This window comes from Podarcis filfolensis, assembly GCF_964270895.1.
Source record: "Podarcis filfolensis genome assembly, chromosome: Z".
NCBI classification, from domain to species: Eukaryota; Metazoa; Chordata; class Lepidosauria; order Squamata; family Lacertidae; genus Podarcis; species Podarcis filfolensis.
Genome location: NC_139617.1, coordinates 20959545 through 20986403, shown reverse-complemented (window position 1 = coordinate 20986403; position 26859 = coordinate 20959545). Strand labels below are relative to the sequence as shown.

General features: G+C 43.2%; 1 protein-coding gene across 1 annotated transcript in view; it reads left to right on the top strand.

The window, feature by feature from the left end:
* Window positions 1–332: 332 nt before the first annotated feature.
* LOC310754211 (connector enhancer of kinase suppressor of ras 2-like) overlaps window positions 333–26859 on the top strand; it is a 324198-nt gene continuing 297671 nt past the window's right edge. Inside the window, exon 1 of the mRNA XM_083595841.1 lies at window positions 333–656. Within this exon, the coding sequence (XP_083451967.1) occupies window positions 590–656 (67 nt within the window). The 5' untranslated portion in view covers window positions 333–589. The remainder of the gene's footprint in view (window positions 657–26859) is intronic.

Below are 26859 nucleotides of genomic sequence, written 5' to 3'. Positions count from 1 at the left end.
TATCTTTGCATTCGTCTTCTCCCACCCTCCCACCCCTTGTCTTCCCTCCCTCCCTCCCTCCCTCCCTCTCCTCTCTCATCCGTGATCCCCAGAGCTAGTCAAAAATCCAGCTCTAGAGGCTGGAATAGCAGGGGGAAAGAGGGGAGGCTGGAACAGCTGAAGTGTGCACTGTAATTTCATATTTGTGCCAGCCTAAATAAGTAGATCATTGGGTGTAGAGACTGCCTCTTTCTTTTTTTTCCTCTTTTTTTCGTAAGTAAGTAGAGACACACTGCACCATTTCCTGATTCAGTGAGCTCTAGAGGGCTGCTGGCTGTGTGCGGCAGGGGAGGTGCTAGAGCTGATCAAGCAGCGTAATTTTATACATTACTGAATCAGTGCAGGAAAAAGCTGGAGGGACAAAGCGTCAGCTCATCTTTGGACTGCATCGTGAAATCCTCCCGCTTTCTCCTCTAGCCATGCTCTGAGAGATTCGTTTCATTTCCCTCACACCCACCCACCCCTCTCTCTTTTTTCCTTTCCTGCTTCCCATTCCTCTTTTTCTCAATATTTTCCCTCCTCCTCCTCGTGTGAACGATAAAGTGGTCTGATGATGGCCCTCGTTATGGAACCTATTAGCAAGTGGATGCCCAAACAAGTAGTGGATTGGATGAAAGGTAAGAGTATTTCTATATTGCAATCTGCCTCTCTCTCTCTCTCTCTCTCTTCTCCCCGCTGGCCTTTCATAACCTGCGCTTTAGGCATGATGCATTGTTGTGATCCCAGCCCCTGCTCCTTCCAATGTGCAGAGTTCTCTCAGTTTTGAAGATCGGTATGCTGTCTCATGCAAGCGAGTTGACTGAGAAAGAGGCACGACTGAATGGAGACAGGCTGTTGTTGGTGTGTGCGTGCGTGTGTGTGTTTAATTTGACACTCCAATGCTAAAGTGCCACTGGAACCTCTTGGCTGAGAGCTGATTGCATGTGTGAGCCCAAACCCTGGCGGGACTGTAGAATGTGCCCGTGCTCTAAGAAGCAGAAGACACCTCCCTCTCCCCATTTAGCCATTGCACAGTGTAATGATCTTATGCCTGGCTGTCTTTAAAAAATGCCCTGATTATCTCTGATGTGTTCGGAACAGGTGATTTGATGCAGTAGGTTGCAGCACTAGTATGCATGTGTGTGTGTGTGTGTGTGTGTGTGTGTGTGTGTGTGTGGATTCAAGCATATAGCTAGTGATGGGAGGATGACACCCTTGATTATTGAGCCATGTACAGGTTGCTTAGAGTCTGGGCTCCCCAGCTTTGCTTGTAGCTTCTCTGTATTTTGTGTCATGCATCCTCCGTGACAATCTCCCCACAACCCGCCCCAGCACTGTGGACAGTGCAGCCCCTGCCATATATGGAGAGTACAACGAGGGAGCAGCAAGGGACACCTGAGAACAACCTTGCAGGAGAAACTCTTCAGGATAACTTGGCAGGAATTACGGATTCCACACACACGCACCCACACCATGCATTGTGTAGTCACTACCACCATACCAAACCCATGTTTTCTATCTGGAAACTCAGCCTATGGTATTAGTAGGCATTAATTTGGACAGGAGGCACTGAAGTACTTTTCTGAACACAATGAATCTTGTTTCTTTTTTCCCGAGTAAGGAGGGGGGTGCAAGCAATAGCATGTATCTGTGGAGACCTACATTGCGAGAAAGGGCTGGCCTTAAGGAGCAAGCTAAGAACAATTTCTGCTTTGCAAAATGAACTCTGGTGGAACATTTTCTTTGTGATGTAGGGACACACGGTAACAAGCAATATACTTCTATTTATATATGCATATGCAATACACAGGCCTTCATTATATTGCTGTGTGTGTGTGTGTGTGTGTGTATCTGCATGTAGTATTATACTGAAGGGCCATCACCTTTTCCTTTTAAAATTCCTTTACTATTAAACCAGACATTGGTTTTAATTTGTATGCAATTAATATAGCCCTGATCTCCAAAAGGTGCATTGTATGTACAAAATATGATACACAATATAATTCAGTTCAATATATGGCCCAAGTTGGAATCCAAGACTGCTTATATTTCATGACATAATTCTACATGGTTATGCATAGGGATAATTTTTGAGTTGGGTGGAATGTACTCCCTGCTTCTACTCTGCAAAACTGCCACTATTCATACACACAACAGTTTTGTGCAACTCTTCTTGCCAGCAGGATAGTATGTGTTGTGCTGTTACACACCTGTACCCTCAACGTAAGCCCTCGTATGGGTGGGTAACAGCTGAAGAATCCAAAAACTTGGCTTCTCAAGAATCCATTTCTTGACCCTCATGGAGGGGGTCATTATTCCAATATGACTAAGCCAGGAAAAGTCTTGAAATTAACAAGATCTTGGGACACCACTGAAATAGAGCACTGGTGTCTAAGAGGGAAGAATCCTACTGTTTAGATAGTTTGTTACTGTATTCAAAGGGTTTGTGGGTGTAGTGAAAATTTTACATTTCCAAAACGCAGGTGATATGATGGGTCACAACACTACTGGAGGCATGGTTTTCTAAATAAATAAACAAATAAAAATTAATAATAGTACTTGTTGCTGGATTCCAGATAGATCTTGGCTTTATATTTACAACATAGCTGAGAAAGAAAATCCACCACCAGTGGAATGAGCACTTTTCTCATCCTCTATGTGTGCAAACAGTTTTTTTTTGGAATGACAAATAAGGACACAATTCTTACTTATCCCAAACACTTAGGATTTAATCAGACAAAGTATGATTAAAATGATGATTAAAAGTATGATAGCAGAGTCCCCGTGTTTGGATGCAGATTGTGCCAAATTTATGTGATGCAAGAGGAATTTGGGGGTGAAAAATGCTGTGCAGGAGGGTGCTGAGATCCTGCCTGTCAACTCTTTTCCTTCCAGCTCCAAACCTGCTCCCCCTATTCTCCAAGTCAAAGTTGCAGCAGGAGAAAAATGTGTAGGGGGAATTCTCTCTCTCTCTCTCTCTCTCTCTCTCTCTCTCTCTGTGTGTGTGTGTGTGTGTGTGTGTAAGTAAGGATTAAATATCCCCCTTCCCCACCACTTCATAAAAATTTAGCAGTTTACCAGTTTTAACACATGTGTCTGCCACCATTGCATCAAGTTTGACCCTAAGTTGCTTGCTAAAACATGCTATGGTGCGCTTATAGATCTTCTGTGTCTTTATCTCTTTGCACATCGTGATATAACAAATGCAAGGGGATTCCTTTCAGCATTATGGGCTATTATTTCAAAATGAAATTTTGCATGATGAAACTGGAGCGTGTGTAGCAGCAGACAGGACTTTCCTTCAGTAGGGTGCTTTCTGAGTGCACACAGACATGTAGGCTTCATTTACACACACAAAAGCCCCCTATTGCTCTTGCTACCAACAAAGGATTAGATTTTTCCTTTAGCATTTGCTCCATCCCAATGAACAGATATAATAGCATGAGCTATGCAGCCAAACAGGAGAAAAAGGTTCATTAAATATTATCTTGCAGCTAAAATGTTAAGTGTGGCCACTTGAGGACTTGCCCAAATTAGGGCAGAGCTGAAGCTGCTTATCATATTTTGCATGAGGCTCAAAAATCGCCCTCAGTAGCATTGTCTTGTAGCCAAAACTGATTGATTGTGCTGACCCGCTTGACTTTATTTTAGAGGTGTCTGGCAATGCCACCACTATGTTAAGACACAGCATCACAATAACTTCCTATTTACTGTGCGATTCCAGATTGGGGGCATCACCCATATGACTCAGGAAGGAAGGAAGAGGAAGCAGCAGCAGCAGCCAAATAGTACTCAGAAAAGTGTAAATATTTGCAGAATCTGAGCCTTGTTTGCAGGCGGGGAGGGGGGGGTGCTACTCTGCCAAAATTGCTAGTTTTCTGAAAATCAAAACTGGTGAATATTCTATGGAGCTCAGTGCAGATGCACACATTTGTTTTTCTCAATTGCAATCTTACTCCAAGGAAGCAAATGAGTCTGACAGTATTTAGGATTCAGATTTGACATGGCACTCCTCTATGGGAGTTTCTTTGATGCAGCACCCAGGATGTCCTTGTTCTGGGAAATCTTTTTAGCTTCTTCTTTATAGGCTTCCCATGTGTATCTGTAGACTCTTCTGTTTCAGGAGGCTTTCAACCAGATCCCACCACCCCACACCCCCTTTGCTCCTTTCAGGATAGCTTAGTTGCAGAGCAACTCCTTTGCCTGGCAGAATGGAGGGATAGGGGAGAAATCTGATTCTGTTCTCATTTCAGTATGAACTTACCTAGTTTGCTCTTAAAAAAAATAAATAATCAAATCCCAAACTGAAACATCCATCATTAGAAATTTGCACTTTTCTGAGTTTTGCACTCCAGTTCTTCCACCAAGCAATGTGTAGAACAATCCGTATACTCAGGTAAAATGTGCAACAAAAGGTACATATTGAAGGAACTAGCATTTAAAATCCATTATACATTTGCAAAAGTGTGCATATTAGGTAAAACTGCACACAAAAATGCACATCTTAGAACTAATTTACACTAAAATGCTGGTTTATTTTCATAACACACACACACACACACACACACACACACACACACACACACTGATGTGGAATTTTAGAGAACTGAGCTAAATGCAGGAAAAATGAGGAACTGAGCATCTATTCAGCGTATCCAGTTTAAAAAAGAAGCCAGTGGCAGGGGATGGAAATGTATCTCCTTGCATCTCCAGGTGTTGCTGAACTACAACTCCCATCATTCACAGCCAGTTTAGCCAATGGTAAGGGATGATGGAAGTTGCACTCCAACAGCATCTGGGGACCCAACATAGAAGAGCATTGCAGTAGACAACACTGAGCTAGAGAGACAAGTGGTCTGTCCTGGTATTAAGGCAGCTTACAATGTTCCTCCTCAGTGTAAGTTTGTTTGCTTTTTTTAATTTACTGCTGTATCTTTCATTGTGTTTTTTAAAACTGCTGTATTGTATATATTGCTTTTAAATTTATGGTGTTAGCTGCCCTGAGCATTTTGCTCTGGAGTGGAAAGGTAGGATAATAGATAATTGCCAACATAAATAAAATGCCTGTGTATATGGCTGCTGTTAAAAAGCATGGAAAACGACTAGTGGAAGAGAGAAAGGAAAGTTGTCAATCCATGTCCACTAGTATTGCGTGCACCTCTGAGGGGTCCATGGCATATAGAGCAAAGTAGTGGTGGTGGTAAGGTAAAAAAGGTAAAGGTACAGGACCCCTGACAGTTGCACAGCCCCCCCCCGCAACTAATTCAACTTCTACATTTTGCAAACCTGCTCAGATAGCCAAATAATGAGGCTTCCTCATTTCTCTCTGTTGAGACTTCATTCAGGTTAGAATTAGCTAGTGTGAACTCATTCAGCTTTCCAAAATTTATGTCTTCTTGCAGTGCATTCTACTTATAGTAGACACCCATCTTTGAATTCTCCTTGTCTCTTTGAATCCTAGTCCAGTGAGCAGTTCAAGCTTTGTTCAGCTTGTAAGTCTAATCCATGGGTAGGCAACCTAAGGCCCGGGGGCCGGATCCAGCCCGATAGCCTTCTAAATCCGGCCCACGGACGGTCTGGGAATCAGTGTGTTTTTACATGAGTAGAATGTGTCCTTTTATTTAAAATGCATCTCTATGTTATTTGTAGGGCGTAGGAATTCGTTCATTTATTTATTTTTCAAAATATAGTCTGGCCCCACACAAGGTCTGAGGTACAGTGGACCGGCCCCCTGCTGAAAAAGTTTGCTAACCCCTGGTCCAACTCTAATCTGTCATTCAAAGTCTTGAAAAGTTAAGACTCTGAACCTGGAGCAGCTTGATGGGACCATGTGTCACCAGTCTGGAAAGCTTTGCATCGGCTGCCAGTGGCCTGCTGGGTCCAATTCGAGGTGTAAGTACTAACAAAGCCCTTGGGATCCAAGTACCCCCAAAAAGCATGTTCTCCAATATCAACCATCTCAGACCCTATGATCAGCAGCAAGGCCTTGTTGGTGGTGGTGTCACCAAGTGCTGCCCAGTTGGCCCTGACCTGCGAAAAGGGTTTTAAAGTGGTGGTTCCCCATTCATGGGATGCCCTCCCTTGTGAAGTGCATCTCTCCACCCCCCACCCCCCCTTTCAGGAAGAATTTTAAACCAGTGTTGTTTTCCCAGGCATTCGATGATTGAACATTTCTGTTCCTAGCACCTTGAAAGTATTATCTGTGCAAGTATGTGATTGTGTTTGGTCAGTTTTGGATAAGTTTTTTCATTATTATTTTGTTACTTTATTGCTGGTGTGTTTGCCGCTGCCCTGGGCATCTTTGGGAGGCAAGGTGGGACATAAATGCAATAAATGAATAAACAAGCAAACAAACTGAGATGAAATGTGACTTAAACAAGGGATTTCACCAGTCACAGGACAGAGGTGGGTGTGGATTCCATGATAAGGTGGCTGCAGATTCACCATGCTGTATTAAAAAATAAGAGATGTTAGTACTGTATCATCATCAATATTAATTACCATTCACACAATTGCTTCAAGGTGATACACAATTAAAAATGGCAAAACAACAACAGTTAAAAAAACACACACCCCCAAAAACAGCTGATACATTTAAAACAAAGCTAAAGAAATGCAAAATAGACACTCATAGCAAAGACTTGATCTCCGGTTGCGAAAACCTGTTGGGTGGGGGAAATTGCCTTCAGTTGTTTCGGGAAAGCGCAGACAGTGTGCACCTGCTGTATCCCAGCAAGAAAGCTATTCCAAAGAACAGAGGTGGCCACCCTAAAAGGCCTGCTCCAAATTTCTTCAAAGTGGGCTTCTGAGATCTTTGGAACTTGCCGGAGATAATTAATGTTCACATATAAGCCTATTCCAGGGCAGGAACTGGCAAGAGTTGGCAGCTAAATGTATTGCATATTCATTTTACACACACACACACACACCTTCTCAAAGCTTCAGGCCTCCCATAGAGCAACAGAAGCATTGAAGAAGACAATAGCAATGGGCAGGAACATGGTGGGTGGTCTGGCTCCTCAGAGGCACAAAGGGCAGCCTAGATTGCCCATCTTTGCATCATACCCCTGCCCACAATTTATTTATTTTTTTAAAAAATGCATTGCACAAACACACACACACATGAGAGGACACATATCTGCATAACATCTGCATGTACTAATTAATATGTATACACGCCAATGGGCAGTAGATAAATTTAATTGAACTGGACTGATTTGAATTAAAATGTACAGATGCCAAGTTAGAAATGGTTACCATAATTTAGACCTGAGCTTGACTTGCTGGACACCCACTGCTAGAAAGAGTAGATCAGGTTGGCCAAGGGTTTGACAGTAAAAGGCAACTTAATATGTTCTCATAACCAGTGTGTCATACATAAGACTCCTGGTTTGAGCCCCATGGCCACTCAATAGAGTATTATTTCTATTTTCCTTTTGATTCCCTGGGCATCTGAGAATCAACAAATAGGGCACATATACCCCCCTTATATATGTCTTACAAACACCCTCTGATTTCCACATTGCAGATGCCCTGCAAAGCTTGTGAGATACAGTGGTACCTCAAGTTACAGACACTTCAGGTTACAGACGCTTCAGGTTACAGACTCCAACAACCCAGAAATAGTACCTCGGGTTAAGAACTTTGCTTCAGGATGAGAACAGAAATCGTGCAGTGGTGGCGCAGTGGCAGCAGGAGCCCCATTAGCTAACGTGGGACCTCAGGATGAGAACAGCTTCAGGTTAAGAACGGACCTCCAGAATGAATTAAGTTCTTAACCCGAAGTACCACTGTACTTGGAGAAATTGTTTTTTTTTTAAAAGGCTCCCTCTATACAACTTGTTTCTGAGATTCAAAATAGCTTTGCACTACTGTATGTGCCTTTGTATGCACAGAGCAAGCAAAATGACGGGGAAGTTTCAGCAGGTGCACTTGCAGGAGTGGTTGTGACTTGCACAGGAGGTAGGTACAGGGGACCCTGGGGTTAGAAGAAGTACAAAACTGATCCCTAAAAAGTGGAGAGGGCAAGAACCCCAAAACAGCAATGACGACTTGAGCATGTTCAGCTTCCAAGGGATGCTGATTAATACCCCATCTGCACTGTACATTTAAAGCAGTGTTCTACTTTAAATAGTCATGGCTTTCCCCCAAAGAATCCTGGGAACTGTAGTTTGTTATGGGTGGCAAGAGTTGTTAGGAGGGGACTGCTAGTCCCCTCACAGAACAATCCCTGGGGAAGGGTCGTTAGTTAAACCACGCTGGGGGTTTTGATTATGTAAGGGGAACAGGTGTATTGTAACAACTCACAACACCCTTAGCAAACTACAATTACTATGATTATTTGGGGGAAGCCATGACTGTAACAGTGATAAGATACAGTGGTACCTTGGTTCTCGAACTTAATCCATTCCGGGAGTCCGTTCAACTCCCGAAACCATTCGAAAACCAAGGCGCAGCTTCCGATTGGTTGCAGGAGCTTCCTACACTCAAGCAGAAGCCGCACTGAAGAAGAAGAAGAGTTTGGATTTGATATCCCGCTTTATCACTACCCTAAGGAGTCTCAAAGTGACTAACATTCTCCTTTCCCTTCCTCCCCCACAACAAACACTCTGTGAGGTGAGTGAGGCTGAGAGACTTCAGAGAAGTGCGACTAGCCCAAGCTCACCCAGTAGCTTCATGTGGAGGAGCGGAGACGCAAACCCGGATTACGAGTCCACCGCTCTTAACCACTACACCACACTGGCTCTCTCTGTATGTTCCGCTTCTGAAAAATGTTCACAAACTGGAACAGTCACTCCTGGTTTGCAGCGTTCGGGAGCCGATTTGTTCAGGAGTCAAGCCGTTCAATAACCAAGGTACCACTGTATTGGTTTAAACATATGGGGCAGATGATTCATACCTCCCACAACAGCATGCAAATTGAAATTCAGTGAACTGTCATTTGCTAAGGGTGCTGTTGTGATCGGGTTCTGCTTTGGGGCTCCCCAGAGGCCTCTGGTTGCCCATGGTGAGAATAGAATTCTGAACTAGATGGGCCAGCACAGTGTTTCCTAGGTTCTTAAGATATATTCTGTAGCTGTTCTATTGCATTTGCTGATCATGTGAGATGGCAAAGTGCACTTTGATGTTCCGTCTGCCCCCGAGGGGGTCGAGGAGTTATAGTCTAACAATCTGCAATTTCCCAATTCCCACTGTGCAGCTTGAGGGAGTATGCTGGCATTTTAGCTTAGAGAGAAATCCCTGTTTGCCGTGCAGCCTCGTGAAGAACATAGCATAAGAACTTGAGCCTGCTGGGTCAGGCCAATGGCCCATCTAGTCCAGCATCCTCTTCCCAAAGTGGCCAACCAGGTGCCTGTGGGAAGCCCTAAAGCTGTTCTGTTCCCACCTGAAGTTTCCAGCAACTGGTATCCAGAAGCATTACTGTCTCTATGGAGGCAGCACATAGGCATCATGGCTAATAGGCACCAATAGTCCTCTCCTCCATGAATCTGCTGAAACCATGTGACCATCACTGCCCCCTGTGGGAATGAGCTCCCTAGTTTAGCTATGTGCTGCAGATAGTAACTGTTCCACAAGGTTTGCACCTCTATTCAGCAAAACCATAAATTTTCATGGAAGGGCCATAGCACAACGGCAGAGTCTCTGCTTTTCATGGAGAAAGTCACAGGGTCAGTGACGGGCATCTCCAGGTAAGCCCCCTGCCTCAAACCCAAGAGAGCTGCTGCCAGCCTGTGCAGGCAGCAAAGAGCTAGATGGACCAAGAGTCTGGCTCGGTATAAGGCAGCTTCCTATGCTCATCGCATTTTTATATCTATATAAATACATGCACACAGATGGTAACTGCGCCCCCCCCAAAAAATGTTCTTTGCCATCAAGTAGCACTTGAAGTGAAATACTGCAGAATAAAATGACAGCTAACTATTAAACAATGTTTTAAATTGAAACCACTGGAAAATCAGGGCCAAATCAGGCACAGAGTTATATGCATCTTTGTATCTCAGATGCAGATTTTTTCAAAATGCAAACAGCTTCAGCTGGCGTGGTGGTGGAGGGGTCTGATAATCAGCAATATCAGAGCAGTCACAGAAGGGAAATTCTTGCAGCCATTGCAGCAGTTCTGAGGACAACCCTTCTTCTGAAACCATTATTTGTTGCAGGGAGGGGTTGGGAATCCCCCACAACAGACCTCTGGAATTCCAGCCCCTGCCCAGATTGTGGCAGCATCCTGTCTGCTTCCAGTAATACATGCTTATTGTTAAATGAAAGGTATAAGTGTTGCTGCTGCATTTATTTTAGAATCACAGTTGCAAAATTTCATTGAGAATTGTGAGCAGCCAATTTTTGTTTTCCTTCCGATGTGTTTCTTTTGCAGTCAAGAGAGCACCATATGTGTATAAATGAATGGTTCTGTGTGTGACATCACAGTGTTTCAAGTTAAACAGCAACAAAATCAGTTGTGGTTCTCGGCAGCCTGCAAGGTGATTAAACAGCTGTGTGTGCACGTAAATATATAAGATCAGCTCCTTCTTAAATGCACCTTTTAAAGTAATAGCCTCATATGGAGTCATTTATTCCAAGTCCTGCTGATTGATAGCAGTGTTTTGCCTGCCAAAAGCTCTGGAGGTTCCAGTGATAATGAATGCTCAGCTATAAATGCCCCATTTCACAAATGCAAAACCCAGTTTCTCACCCTCATTCCTAATTCTACCTCCCCTCCTTTCTCAGCCAGGCTGCAGCCACGAAGAAGAAAAATACAAGCAAATTCAGTTGGTAAATTGATTAACCATGTTGCATTGATCCTTGCCCAGAATAATTACATGTTCTCAGCAGAAGGGTTTTCCTTAGTACGTAATTCCCTGGTTCCAATAGGGTTCATAAAAAGGGGGGGGGGGTAGAAGGATGGGAGCAGGGAGCAAAGATGCTGATGACGTGAATGGGCTTGTTAACATTCACCTCATGCAGCTTCTGGCAATCCCTTCTTCAGTCTCTCTCCTTTGCCTCTCATTAAGTCACTACCTGCTTTGTAGCAATGTGTCATAGAAAGGGAGTCTCCGAGATTTGCAGAACGCAGTGCATAAAAATGGTAATGCACCATGGAATGCCAGACTAGGAATGGGGCAGAAATTCAGTCCACTTCACATTTTAAAGGGGAACCTACCTGCTTCACTCTTCCGGAATCAATAAGCAAACTGAAACATAGCCACCCTCCAAAATCTGCACTTTTCTGAATTTTCAAATGCAGTTCTCTAGCCCAGTGATGTGTACAAAAATGGCGAAGCTGGGGTAGAGTTTGCATTAATATGCACATACTAGTGAAAATAATGAACACAAATGCTCTGCAAAATAGTGAATATTAGGAGAAAGTGCATACCTAGGACCACAGGAAGCTGCCTTATGCTGAGTCAGATTGCTGGTTTGTCTAGCTCAGTATTGTCTACACTGACTGCCAATGGCTCGCCATGATTTCAGACAGGAGTCGTTAACTGGAGATGCTGGGGATTGAACCTGGGATCGTCTGAATGCAAGGCAGTTGCTCTGTCATTGAGCTACGGCCCTTCCCCAGGCATATGTTAGGAGAAATGCTGGTGAATTTTCATAACATCTATCTATCTATCTATCTATCTATCTTGCAAACCACTGTGGAGAACTGAACTGATAATTGGAAAAAAGGAGATTCTGGGAGAAACCAAAATTGACATATTTGCCCCTTCCTGCACCAGAGCACATTATACCATATTCTCGCCAAGCGGCTTTGTACCTGTTATTAGTTCCTTCCACAGTTAATCCTCTCATATGCACTGTGCCATTTCTGTTTACTGAGAGCATATTCACATGAAAGACCTAAAACAACTTAATTGTCATTCCCGTTTTCCAGGGAATCCTGGGAATTGTATGCTTTTGGGGGGAGAAGATGGGTAGGGATATCTTAACAGCAAGCATCTCACTGAACTACAATACCCAAGGTTCTCTGGAGGTAATCCCATGACCTATAAAAGTGGTATATTGGTTTTAGACCAGTTGGAGATTATTATCTAAGCCCTTAGCTGCACTGCCCAACATATATTGATGATGGTAGTGTAGCTAGGAGTGAGATAAGCAGTTCCTAATTGGAGATGGTTATCATGATCGGTTCTCCTGAGATAATTATTCTTTAAATGTGCACTAAAGAAAATTGAATGCACAGTTGACTGGTTAAGATAGGAGCAGGGAGTGACACCTCTGTATAATGAGAACCTGAGAGCTGAACCATACTGGCAGCTTATCAGGTGCCATCTTCTTTTACCTGTGGTTTGTTGGTCTGTTTGAATGTAATGCCCAGCCTCCAAAGGGTTAGGCCTGGACATTTTCGAGCCTGAAACAGAAAATCCAAATAGCAACTCCATCTCTAAAATATAACAATAAATAAGGCCTCTGGGAGCTCCTGGTGACAGCACGCAAAGCTATGAACTGTCTATCCCCCTCCCCCCATAATTACCCATAATGCACCAGCATAGCACTGCTCTAGTCTAGAACAAGAGTGGGTGCCGAATTCCCTTCTAGACAAGCTTCCAGGGGCCACATGGGTGGGGCCAGAGGCAAAAGTGGGTGGAGCAACAAATGCAAATTTTGCCTTTGTACAGCATGCTCGTTTTCACATACTCTTGCACGGACCTCTCTCAGTTCTCCATCAAGGAAAGCTAGAGTCATCATCAGAGTTCATGGACACGTTTCAGCCAGGCACAAACACTCAAGAAAAGTGTGAAGCAAGTCTGGTGCAGGGTGTAGCTGGGGAGGATCTATGCAAGTCTAGCTTAAACATCGGGAACCATAAGAAGGGAGAGAAGAGACCTTGAAGTTGTCCATCAGCTATGAGAGCCTGGACAGCAGACCACATAGGTACACAGGTGATCTAGCTGCATCCCATCATGGTGAGATGTACTGAATTTCTGTGTACATTACAGTAATTATTTTGAATCAGATAAGATAGTGTATTCTATCTTATCTGATTAAGATATAAGATAGTGTATTCAAATTCCATGCAAATCTGCACCACCTTTTTATCTCTTATTCGGTGATGTGAACGAGGGCAATTACGGTAAAATAAGTATTGCAGTAGCACACCTCAAGACCTTGTAAGAAGACATATCTGAAAGTTAAACAAGTCAATTCATGCCTGTGAAAGGGGACAGGGGCTGTAGCTCATTGGTGGAGAATGTATGCTTCATGCAGGTCCTCCCTGTTTCAGTTCCTGGCATCTCCAACTAAAGAAGAGATGGGAACCCAAAGGCCCTCCATATATTGCTAGACTACAACTCATCATCCCTGACCATTGGCTGCACTGGCTGGGGCTGATGGAAATTGGACTCCAACAACATCTGGCATGCCACAAATCCCGTGTCCCTGATTTAGAGAATCACATAATAAGTGATGGGAAAGACATCTAGCTGATAACTGCCAGAGTTGGCAGTGATGGACTAAATGAAACAATGTAGAAAGCTGCAAATGCCTATAGAAGAGAAGGCTGCAGGCCCTCCAAGTGTCTCTAATTTCCAGGGACAGCCTCAGATTTACAGAAGCTGTCCTGGTTTTATGATTTGATCCCGAAATGTCCTGCTTTTCCTTAAGACGTCCCTAATTTTCATCGGAGAAATGTTGGAGGATATGGGGTTATGTGACTCTGACGCCAATGATACAACCTTTAGAAGTCATCTGAAGGCAGCCCTGTATAGGGAAGTTGTTTTAATGTTTCATGTTTTTATATATGTTGGAAGCCTCCCAGAGTGGCTGGGGCAACCCAGTCAGATGGGTGGGGTATAAATAATAAAATTATTACTGTTATTGAATAGGACGTCCCTGTTTTCATTGGAGAAATGTTGGAGGGTATGAGGCTCTCAATGGCTACCAGCCATAGTAGCTATGCTCTGCCACTACAGCTGGAGGCAGTAACACTTCTGAATACCAGTTCCTGGAAACCTCAGGAGGAAGGAATGCTTTTTTGCTCAAATCCTTGAGGGTTTCCCACGAGCATCTGGTCGGTCACTCTGAGAACAGGTTGCTGGACTAGATGGGCCATTGGCCTGATCCAGCAGGCTCTTCTTATGTTCTTACATTCAGTGTTCCATCAGGGCAGACCAACCCCACAGCTTTTTCTGTGCAAACATCGTAACCTGGACCCTTAATCAACATTGTCTTATGAGATGATCTGTGAGCAGAGGTGAATTAACCTCCCGTGCTGCAGACAGAGCAAAGAAAATCTTGCACAGGCAGTACTTTGCTTGGCTTTTCTGTCAACAAGGCTGCTTCTACCCCACCTCCCACTGCTTCCCCCCCAAACCTGTGTCTGAATCATAACCAGTACCGTACCTTACAGTAGCACATCTACCTGGTGGGAGAATGTTTTGGCAGGATTATGACAGGCATAGACGGAGGAGCATTCAGCATCTTCAAGCAATACCTGAGCTATTTTTAGGCCTCGTTATTTCCGTGGCAGGGTTTTTAGGAGAGTCTGAGTCTCGGAGGAGGAGCCGGAACCTTAAGTTGAGCAGTCACTGCTGGGCTTGTTAACTGTCTCGAAAAAACATATTCCTCCAAAGCATCATTTAATGCTTGATGCTTATAGCTATCAGTGACAGTGCTTGTGGAAGGATGCAGCCACCCTCCTGCTACCTGCACACCTGCTGCTTCCCTAGACAGGGCAGGGGCAGAGGAGGCTGGGGCTGCAGTGGTGGAGCAATGGGAGAACTAGATTGGCAGTTCTTCTACTAAAATCACATAGCCCTAAACTCTCCCCAGGTCCATCCAGGTAAGTAGCACAACAGCTCTGCCCCCATGGGATGTGCCACTCCTGGCAGCTGTTTTCACTCTGGGTGGAGCAAAAATCAGGTCTTGGTGTATGTGGTAGCATCACATGAAACAGCACCTGCACAAAGAAGTTCTTTAGAATGTTAAGAAGCTAACTTCTTAACAGGCTCATTGCTTTCCTATTCTGACTAGCAGCAATGCTGCAAGGCATGCTTTTCCCAACCTGGTGCTTTTCAGATGTTGTTGGCCTTCGGATTCCTATGAACTGCAGCCAGCATGGCCAATGGCAGGGCTCATGGGAGGTTCAGTCCAACATATCTGCAGGCTTAGGAGAAGTTGCTCTAAGGTCTCAACAGAGGTCTCTCCCAGCCTTAATAACTGAGATCCTTTAATTAAGAAGACAGGGATCGAATCTGGGACAGTCTACATCCAAAGCATAGGCTGCATCACTGAACTATAAACACTGAACAGTGTAGAGTTGCAATCTGTGCCCCACATCAGGTGCATCTTACCTAAATACAAATGCACAACACAGGATCATAGGAAGGTGTCTTGATACGGAATCAGACTATTACTATCATTATTACTTATTAAATGTGTATACTGCCTTTATCTGTAGATCTCAGGGCGGTTCACAACATAAACTTACAATATAAAAAAAATACAGAATACATAATAAAAACAAAAACAAACCAATAATCTCCCCACCCTCCCACAACACATTTAAAGGGGAATCGGATGTCAATCAGCCAAAAGCCTGGTTGAAGAGGTATAACGAAGGCTCCAGCCAAACCTCCCTGGAAGAGCATTCCACAAATGGGGAGCCATTGCAGAAAAGGCCTGTTGTCATGCTGCCACACTCTGGATGTCTTGTGAAGAAGGCACATGAAGAAGGGCCTCAGAGAATGATCTCAGGGTCTGGGTGGGTTCATATGGGAAGAGGTGGTCCTTGAGGTATTGCAGTCCTGAGCCGTTTAAGGCTTTATAGGCCAAAATCAGAACTTTGAATTGGGCCAGGGAATCAATTGGCAGCCACTGAAAAATGATGATAGGCTGACCCAAAGTCATCCAATGAGCTTCAGCGGAGATTTAAACCTGGGTCTCCCCCATTCTTAGATGCTCCTCAGTTCTCAGACAACCCTTCAAAGAGAGGCCTATCATCTGTCATGTAGGATGCATGGCCACCCTCTTCCTAGGCAAAAAAAAGAGAGAATTAGGAGGGAATTTGAGGCTGTGATGTGCTTAAAGAGTTCAGTGGTTGACTGATTAAACTTTAATGGCACGGCTGGGACTATGTTCTGTCTCCCCCAAATCTCAGAGTCTTCTCCAAGCTCAAAAAGAAACAAGGATCAGCAGCTACACCCTTTGTTTAATCCCTCCGGATTAGCAAAGGCAGGGACCTATAATTGCTAGGAGCCTAGTAATCTTCCCTTGCTTGGTCAACAAAGCAGAGCATTTTCCTTGTTACCTAGACCTAACAATTCTGCATTTCCAATACCAGAAAGATGAGGTTCAACCAAAACACGCAGGCCTCTGTGAGTTTACTTGTTCCACTGTGTCCAACAAGTCTTACAACTAAGGAAATCCACAGAGAATTAATGGCTTACTGTGCAATCTATTTATCCTAAAGTACATATTTTATAAACAGTTTTTCCTAGTATTTTTGCAAGCCATTTCACCCTGAGAGAATGAATTTTATATGTTATTTTCACTGATATACTCCATTTTGTACACATTATTTGGTTGGAGAACTGCACTGCAAAATTTGGAAAAGTATTAATTTCAAAGGAGAGCTGTGCTTCTGACTGATTATTAGCTTGGAAAGCGTGAATTTGGGAAGGTTGCATTGAAATGTGATCTAAACAAACTTCTCCCCATCCTCACTCTGGTGCAAGTCCTATTGAACTCAGTGGGGCTTACTCCCAGGTAACTGAGGTTAGGAAAGCAGCCTTCGGACTCATCCAAACTTGCGCTCATCCCATGTTTTATTCCACTCGCCTCGCCACTTTCATCCAGGAAAGCACACTGTTTACCACTGAATTGGAACAAACACCAATTGAGTTTTCTGTGGATTTATGTTTGTTCCGATTCAGCGGTAAACAGCAGGTTTTCGTGGGGAGAGCAGTGGAGCAAATGAAAATCCTCTCAGACCCATGGCTAGGAAGCATGGGGTAAGCAAAAGTGTCTTAGTTCTCTTACTAAAACTGAGCATCATAGTTCCAAAAGAAGCCCGCATCTCTGGTAAAATGGCATGCATACCATTTTGCTTGCTTGAGAGAACCACACAGCTGCAGGGAGAACAAGCAGAAAGCAGCTCTTTTGCTCTCGTGTTTAATGACGCTGTGTTAAAATGGAGTTCCTGCTGTAGTCATCACTAAGTCCTGGAATAATAGATAACAGAAAATAGGCCTTGTGTGCCCAGAATATGTTCACTGGGCTTTAGGGCAGTCATAACAGCTTCATTAGGAAGGCAACCTACAAGCCCAGAACCTTTGGAAGGTATGTTATTAGGTGCCAAAAACTCTTCCATGGCATAGCGCAGGGCCACCAATTCTTTTAACCCAGCAATCTGAGCTTGTTCACTTCAACAGGCAATGAAGTCTGTGGCATGTTTATCAGTAACCAGCTTTGACTCTGCATAAATTGCCCCTGAGAACATGTGTCATTGAAAGAGCCAGCAAAATGCTGACAAGGATTCTCAGGCTAACAGCTAGAGACGCAGAAGTGACAGTTGCATCATACTGCTCCTTCTGACACGTGGAGCTATTTTTTGTTTGCCTGCTTTGTTTAGGGGTTTCTGCTTTCTTCAGCAGTTAGAGAAAATTGCTGGTGCGCATCTGTTTGCAGGGGTAGGGGAGAGTCCATCCCACAGACAGAAATGAGATTTAATTTTGGATTCAAATGGGGAAGTTTATGGCGGGATGCATGAGGCTGATAATGGCAATAAGATCAGGATTTTAGGTTCCTGACAGGAATCGTTCTGGGAACTTCAAACTAAGGTTTGTTCAGTCTGCGTTTTTAAGCCTAATTTACACCTCTGCAGATCCAAATGCCCTTTGGATTTTGCCCTTCTCTGAATTTTGTTCTCGGCTCAAAAAGTCTACCAACATACATTTTAAATGTGGGCTTTAGAATAAAATGTGTTTAGAAAAGTGTACATTAAAAAAGACACATATCCCTGCATACTGAAACCAGGCAGATGTGCCTTCACTGTATTCTTTTTGGCACCCGCTAAAAACACTTTTGTTCAGGCAAGCCTACCCAGATATGTAGAATGTTGATGTGTGTTTTAATCTGCTTCTAGTTTATCATTGACTTTAATTTTTTAAAAAATGTTTTAAATGGTTGCTTTAACTGTTTTTTCTAATAATTTTATTTTTATTCTTTTTGTAAACTGCTTTGAGGGGTTTTTTTTACAATCAAACCTTGTATAAATTTTGTAAATAAATACATATTTTGTTGATAAAATAGCATTTAAATACTAATTTGTGTATTTATTAATTTTAGCCACACGTTAATGTAGAAATGGAATGGAATTGTGAATGAATTAAAAATGAAGTGAATCAGAAACAGACTGGCATGTCCAACCCTTATTCCAAACAGGCAAGGAAAAAAAGTTTGGGTCAGGAGCATAAATTTTAAAACAGAGATTTTAAAACGTTAAACTGCGGCCCTTCAGATGTTGCTGGACTCCCAGCTCCCCTCAGCCATGAGGCAACACACGCAGTGGTTAGGGATGATGGGTGTTGTAGTCTGTTTCTGTTTTATCTCCCATGGCTCAGTGGCAGAGGGCCTTCTGGGTAGTGGCCCCCACCCTGTGGAACACCCTCCCATCAGATGTCAAGGAAATAAACAACTGTCTGACTTTTAGAAGACATCTGAAGGCAGCCCTGTTTAGGGAAGCTTTTAATGTTTGAAGTTTTATTGTGTTTTTAATATTCTATTGGGAGCCTCCCAGAGTGGCTGGGGAAACCCAGCCAGATGGGCAGGGTATAAATAATACATTATTATTATTATTATTAGTAGTAGTAGTAGTAGTAGTAGTATTTTAAGGTTGGACTTGGCCCATTTTTATGAGAAATCATTCTGACCAGGATTAAGCTACAATTTAAGTGGGTATATGACAGCCATCTCCAGGTGACAGAAGAGCTGTCACATGGAAGGTGGAGCAAGCTTGATTTCTGCTGCTCAGTCATTTTCCCTGCTGTTTCCATCTTCTGTTTTCATTTGCACCACTACTAGAGATGGGAATCTGAAAACTAGTCAACAGAGGATACTCTTGTTTACCTACATGAATTCCCATTATAGCAATACAGCTAGGAAGAAGTGAAGTGTTTCTTCAATCAAATCTTTGCCTATGTGCACCATCTCCTGGCATCGCCTCTGTGATTAGACTGCAGTAATGAAGGGAATACATGCTAACAAGATTCAGGGGCAACAAGGCAGGAGGCGGTCGGGAAAGCAGGAGAAGAGTTGAGGCAGTGCAGCTTAAAACATCTTTCTTTCTCTAATGTACAGTATTTCCATTGCAAGATATCGTAAAAATGTAGTTCTGGGGCAAGGAAGATTTAAACCCAAACATTTACCTTCCAGGAGGCACATGCTAGGACTTCCAGGGTGGCGCCATCGGCAATGGCGGACTCCCTCTGAACCGGAGGGACCAGCTCCGCGTGAAACGGGTCTTTTCCGCTATGGCGAAGCGGGGACCCTTTAAAAAATCACAGGCGGATGAAGCCTGTGACCATGGGACTCGGCGGGCACCTTTAGCGCCCCCCCAACCCGCAAAGGAACCCATAAATGGGCTCCGAAGCAAAGAGGGGGAAGTGGCACGGTGCTGTGAGTCTACTGCTTTTTCCGTGGAGCGAAGCCACATAGCCGTTGCCGGAGAGCGCTGCCTTTTTCCTGGGACAATTTGGCATCTAAAGAATCACCCGTGAGTACTTAAAACTCGAACAATTGGACTTTAAATAAGGATTGGCCAGTAGAGAGGAATTGGACTTAAAATTTACTTCAATTTGGTACTGAAACGGGAAAGTCTAAACAGGAAGTCAGCCTTCCGTTTCTTTGTAGTCAGAATAAAGCAAAGACAACGTAATTAGAGCATAGAAATTCACCTTTAAAGGATTGGCTTTCATCATTTAAAATCGTGGAACCCCCCCTTCGGTAGCAGGAGAAGAAGGGGGACCTCTTTTTGGATTGTTTAAACCTGCAGAAGTGAGTTTAAAGTAAAGTAACTTTCCACTGTCCTGATCCTGGAGCGGAGTGTCAGGACTGACGTTTGAAGCTCATTGACCAGAGACAAATGTTTCTGACAGATAGTTAAAAGAAAAGTAACATAGTGACTCCATTGTTTCCTTTCGCATTTCAAAGGAACAAATATTGACTGAATATTTTAAAAAAGAAACTTTGTTGCTATTGTTCTTAAAAGAAAGAATAAACAAGTTGTCCCCCTAGAGGGAGACCGTGAAATTGTAACCAACTTCAGGAGCTTGCAGCTGTTACAGATTACAATCATGGGAAAGGACTTGTGACCTTGCAGGACAATGTTTTCAGAAGCTCTGTTGGGTGCTTTCTGTAAAATAAATGCCCTACTGGATCAGCTAAGCCAGAAGACGGACTTGATGACTAATGCGACCAGAAATTTTGAACAGGCAGTAGGAAACTACATGGAGCCTACCCAGGAACTAAAACAGGAGTGTGCTATGACAGCACAGATGAGAGAAGAGGATACTGCTGAATCCTGGGTGTCAGAAATGGAGGGAGCTGCGGCCCTACAGGATCATGAGCCTCTGGATTTGATAAATGAATTTGGAAAAAACCAGATTTGGAAAGATAAAGTTAGGTTTGGTTTGGAAATGGGGGGTTGGAATGACCCTCCCATGCTGGGATGTTTGGACTTTCTGAGTCTGGTAATGGGCCATCAGATGTTTGGAGCTGTGGGGGCTTTTAATTTTGGAGGGAATCTGAAACAGGTGTTTAAATATCACATGGAGTTTAGTCTGGACTATGGAAATGGGGCTGATCTGTTGAAAAGGGTCAAAAATATTACTAAGCTGGAGTTCCTATGAGTGAAAGGAAAATATGAAGAAGAGCCACGGAAGGGACATGGAAGAGACTTGAGGGCCTCGGATATAAGGACACCAGGTTAATGTGCTAGATAAATGGGACAAAAAGGACTGACAAAATCCGGAACCAGGAGGAAGGGACGCTGGATGAAGATTGGATTGTTTTACTTGTTTTTCTTTTATCATTAGGACTGCTTTAAAATAATTGATGAATGCTAGAAAAATGTTGAAATGGAACTACTTGGTTCTAGTAAAAATGTTTAAAGAATTAGGTTAATGGTATGGTTATGAGAAGTCGGTAAAAATAAGATTTAAGTTTTAAGTTTCAAGGTTTGCTATAAGACAAGATGAAAATAGATTAAGATAATGTAAGGACAAAATATTATGAACTATGGATAGGATTTGCTGTGATAATTATTAACCAGGATACAAGAAAGGGGAGGAGGAGGAGGCCAAAGAAAGAAGGTAATGAAAGTTAAAAACTTGAGAATGATGGATGTATTTTTTCCTTCTATTTTTCTGTTTTTTCTTTTTTATAATTTTAAAAAATCTTTAATAAATATTATTTTTTTTAAAAAAAACAGGAGGCACATGCTAGAGGAACAGCAACTGTGAATTTTACCTTTTGTACAGTAGGACAGCTTTTGCAAGCACTTCCACACCCTTCTCCATTCCTGCCAGCGAGAGGCTTTGTCACATTCCAGCCAGGCAAAAATATTAAGGAAGGCTGTGAAGCAGGGCTGGCAGGGTGTGTGACCAGGGTAGAAAGGGAGTACCTGGAGCAGAGAGTCATGGCCTGGAGACAGTCCCATGCGGCCAGATAGAGAGGCTTGGAGGGGAGGGCCTTGGGTTCCCCACTGTGGCACATGATAATTTTTGCTCTTGGGTTATCCAGATAAGAAATGCACCTGATAATCATCTAAATTATTATTTGAAAAGCTGCTTTGCCCTGCTCCCTCTTTTGCTCCACTTTTCACATGCAAATATCCTTGTTAAGCCTTAAGAGGCAGCAAAAACTCCTTCATGTTGCGATGGCATTATCGTCAAGCTTTGATCCAGTACTTGAAGAACTATTGATGTTCCATAATTGACAAGTGGCAGTGAACAGTTGGGTGTACTTTTTATTTTAAGGACTGCCATTTTATCAGAATGAAAAATCCTTGGAAGTAGACAAAACCATGCTACCCCAAGCAAACACAAAGGCACTCTTCATTTTGCATTCGGTGCTGATAGGATCCATTCCTGCAGATTTTACTATAGTTTCTGGTGATGCTGTGGTCAACGGTAAAGGATGGTGTAGTCTAAAGGATGGTGTAGTCTAAGCAACATATGGAGAGTCAGAGTCCTCATCCCTGTAGCAGACAAGTTTTTCCCTAAGCATTGAAGAAACAATTTCACCAGGTATACTGCAGGAGCAATAGAAATGTTGGAACAGCAAGAATAGCCATAGTGGTAGCTCTAAGTAACTTTAAGGGCAGTGAAGCCTGCATGGATTTCAATATCATCTTCAGAAGTCCTACTTTTTTGGCCCATCATTACAATCTGGTAACCCAAGGGAGTTAAGACTGGATAGCTCAGTTGGTTAGAGTGTGGCGCTGATAATGCCAAGGTTGCAGGTTCAATCCCTGCATGGGGCTGCTGCATTGCAGGGGGCTGGACTAGAAGATTGTCAGGGTCCCTTACAACTCTACAATTCTATGATTCTATGAATGCCTTCTCTCCGTATTGGCCTTCAAGAGGTCCTTGACTGTTTTTAAAATGTCAGTTTGCCTTTGGTCAATACAGTGCTTTCAAGTTAATTTTTGTTAACCAGGGTGTATGTGTGTGTGAGAGATCATTGGGTGAATTTTTTAATGTGATTTTATGAAAATTGTGTGAACCACATTGAGCGTGCTATGCCTTAAAGGCAGCTTTAAGATGGTGTCAAACAGAACCTCCACATATATATGCAGTATACCTCTGAGTATCATACTTTGGGGAGGTTGTACTTCCACAGACCATTGGTCAATTAAGTTTTTAGTTGACAGTTTCCAAGCATTTTGGCTAGATATGGTTATCCTTCAGAACTTTTAAACCTGATGTCAGCATAAGATTTATACCCTTTCCTTTGATTCTCCCCCCTCCAATATTTTCCTCCTAAAAACCCTGTGATGTCAGTTAGGCTGACAGCTAATGATGAGCCCAGGGTCACCCAGTCCAATACTTTAACCACTACACCACATTGGTTTCTAGAATCAAAATGATGAAATAAAACACAGTCAAAGAAGACACCATCCCATCTTATGTTATTATGGTATATTCCTATTCCCCTAGTCTCTGAAGTGCAGAGGAAAGGACCCCTTATGGCTTCTGATCAAGACTGATTCCCCCCCCCCCCTACTCCAGCGTGAATGTCAACCTCATCATTAATAGCTCACCACCAAGCAGTGGATGCTCTAACGAGCTACTAAATGGCTCAAATCATGATGTGTTCAGAAGACATTTGTTATAAATGTTTGCTATTTTTAAATTGTTCACTAATGGCTGCAATGAATTATCTTTCCTCTTTCAGAACCATGACCTGTCCAGAGATAGATTTACAAAATCAAGGCATGCAGTGTACTTTGGGTTCTTATACTACACTGACCTAGAAGTTCCTCTGGATTTTTAGATTTAAAAACAGGAGCACTTACATACTCCAGCAGATACCCAAGTTCCAGTCTCATAGTATTTCGTATCTATCATGCATGCTATATTTCATATTCTTAGGGATCACATGCACATAAAGCTGTGCTTGGAATAAACTTGTTTGTTTTAACCAAGTTCGCTGAATTTGTTCAAAAATCTCTGAACTACAATTGAAAGTACCTCCCATAATTGTTGGGTGAGCTGAATATGAATTAAGCTCATTTTATGGGAGAACTTTGAATTATTTCTAGATGATCTTCACATTCATTCTCTGACATGTTTTCAATGTTTAAGACTCATCCATGCACCTTTAAACTTAAAGATAATAATTGTTGGAAGTAAATTAACATTACACTGTGTGTGTTAATCTTTTCTTACTTAAGAATATTTTATATATTTGTAACATTCTGGATGCTGATTTTTGCTGTTGTTGCCTAGGGTCTTTTGGATGAATTTGAATTGAACTGTGAACCAAACTAGAACATTTTGTAAAGGGCTGAATGTGAATTGGAGTTAGTTTCTTTTTGGACATGTTGAACTTGGTGTAGCTTTGGATAATCTGTTAGGATGTTTACCCTTCATCAAAGAGAGACAGAGGCTCATGCAGTTGGAAGGTGCAGATTTTGGGGGGAGATAGAAAACTGGAGTTGAATGCAGGATGTTCTTTAAAACCTCCCTGGCTATTAGCAGTAAGAGGACTAGGGTTTTTTGTTTGTTTGTTTTAAATGCCTTCCCTTCTCCCTATAGATATTGACTAAGCTGCTGAGGTTTTGTGGGGTGTTTATTTAAAAACAAAAACAAAAAACTCTGCACACATAGTAGTCTTCTGGACAGATGTTGGTGGAAAGGGAATTGGAGATGGGAGTCAGTTTATCCTGAGCTGCTGGATCTGTCTGCAGCACCCCGTGTGGTAAACCACCAAACTGCAATGGCAGCATCTTGGCGAACTACATTCAACTTGACCTCACATACCCAGCTTGGCCACTGGAACCTCCTGGAACAGGAAGGAGTATAAAGGGCTTCCTGTTGCTTGAGCAGCACTGTCCTCTTGCGTTGTAGTCTGTTGCTATATCCATGGTTATTCTGTGGCCCTTACTTATTAAATTTAATTAATTAAATTTTGTTCTTTAACTCTGCCTCCTAGTTTGTCCTTTGGTCCCATCATGGCTTGTTACATGGCTTCTGATTTGCAGCTCCTGCTTCATCTGATATTGCTGCTCCCCGTGGCCAAGCCCTGTTGGACTGAGTGAGCAAACAGTGTTGTGTGAATTGGGAAAGGACATGAAGAAGGTACTAAACAATAGACACAGGATTATATATGATTCAGACTTTTATTGCTGCAAGGTTTTGAATATATTGCTCTCTATCTTAATGAAATCTAAATGCTGGCCAGTGGCATCAGACTAATGCATTATACAAAACAAACAAAACCTCTCTCTCTGTTTATTCTGAGATGTGATGGCTGATTTTAGTTCTAATTGCATGTGTTAGAGCTGCATCCTCTAACCGGCTAGGATAGGTATTGACACTAGTTTTTGTGGATGCAGGCAACAATGCTGAATCTATCAATTTGTTGTTCTCCCACCCCCTCCCTTTTGCTTAAAAGGTAAAGGGACCCCTGACCATTAGGTCCAGTCGCGGACGACTCTGGGGTTGCAGCGTTCATCTCGCTTTATTGGCTGAGGGAGCCGGCGTACAGCTTCCAGGTCATGTGGCCAGCATGACAAAGCCGCTTCTGGTGAGCCAGAGCAGTGCACAGAAATGCCGTTTACCTTCCCGCCAGAGTGGTACCTATTTATCTACTTGCACTTTGACGTGCTTTCGAACTGCTAGGTTGGCAGGAGCAGGGACTGAGCAACAGGAGCTCACCCCGTCACGGGGATTCGAACTGCCGACCTTCTGATCGGCAAGTCCTAGGCTCTGTGGTTTAACCTACAGCGCCACCCGTGTCCCTCCCTTTTGCTTAAGCTTAAGTTAAGTGAGCGATAGGGATTGCAAGATAAGAGCAGACTTCTGTTTTTGTGACTCTTCTGGTGTGTGAACTTCAACAGGCCCAAAAGTCTGTTGTTCCTTCTAGCAATGAGTGGAAGATTTATTTAAGGCTGAGATCCAGTGGTTCCTGGGAGGGTGCTTCAGGGGCTCATAGGACTGTGGAGAGGGTGGCCCAATCATGGGAGTCCTCCCTGCACCAGTAGTAGAAAGACGTGTGGCTGTTTGACCTCTGTTGGCAGTGCTCAGACAGTGTGGAGGTCAAAAGGGGGATGAATTGAGAGAGGCCTTTGATCTGCTGGATCCAAAGCTCCCCTACCTCCTAGAGTACCCTGGGAACAGGGAGAAAAAAACCCTTGGGCTGCCCCAGCTGACTGGGGAACAGCTGAGAATGGCAAAAGAGAGCTGGACTGGGGGGTGGGGTTGAGCCGTATCTGGAGTCCCCCTCTGATTGACTGATCAGTGGAAGGTTATGTTGCAAACCCTGTAAGATTAGGCAGTGGGCCAGAAACAGCCCAGGGAGTGCCAAAGGGGGGGAGGCATGTTTCTTGGAGACTATGCATACTGACCAGAGAATGTGCATATCACTCAGAGAATGCAACAAAACAAAACAAAAACAAAACAGCTGAGATACGCACATTCTTCAAAGTCTTTTGGGGTGTACGCATAATAACCGGAGAATGTACAGTGGTGCCTCGCAAGACGAAATTAATTCGTTCCGCGAGTCTTTTCGTCTTGCGATGTTTTTCGTCTTGCGAAGCACGGTCCGTCGCAACTGCACCTCTTCAAGCAGCTTTAAGAAAAAGGGAAACAAACTCGCAAGATGTTTTCGTCTTGCAAAGCAAGCCCATAGGGAAAATCGTCTTGCGAAGCAACGCGAAAAACCCTTTCGTCTTGCGCGTTTTTCGTCTTGCGAGGCATTCGTCTTGCGAGGTACCACTGTACAAAACTCAGTCAGTTGAAGTATATTGACCAGGAAATGTGTACAGTGTTCCCTCTTTATGGAAAGATTATGAGACTGGTGAATGTGCACAATAGCAGGCTGTTACACACACTAAACCTTAACATATATATTGGGAGCAATGGGATTGGGAATCTTTTTTTAAGTCCCCAAAGAGAGAGCAGAAAGGACAATACATACATACATACATACATACATACATACATACACATGCAGCGGACTTCCAGACTCTCACTATATTCAGGTTGGATTCAATCATGCATTGGCAAATTCCAGTTGCACAGGTGTGGTTATTTGGCAACAAACCTCCTCCCGCAAAATATCAGACTGTTGTTGTTGTTTTGCTTTAAGTGATGGGGAAATTCACTGGATAACGGT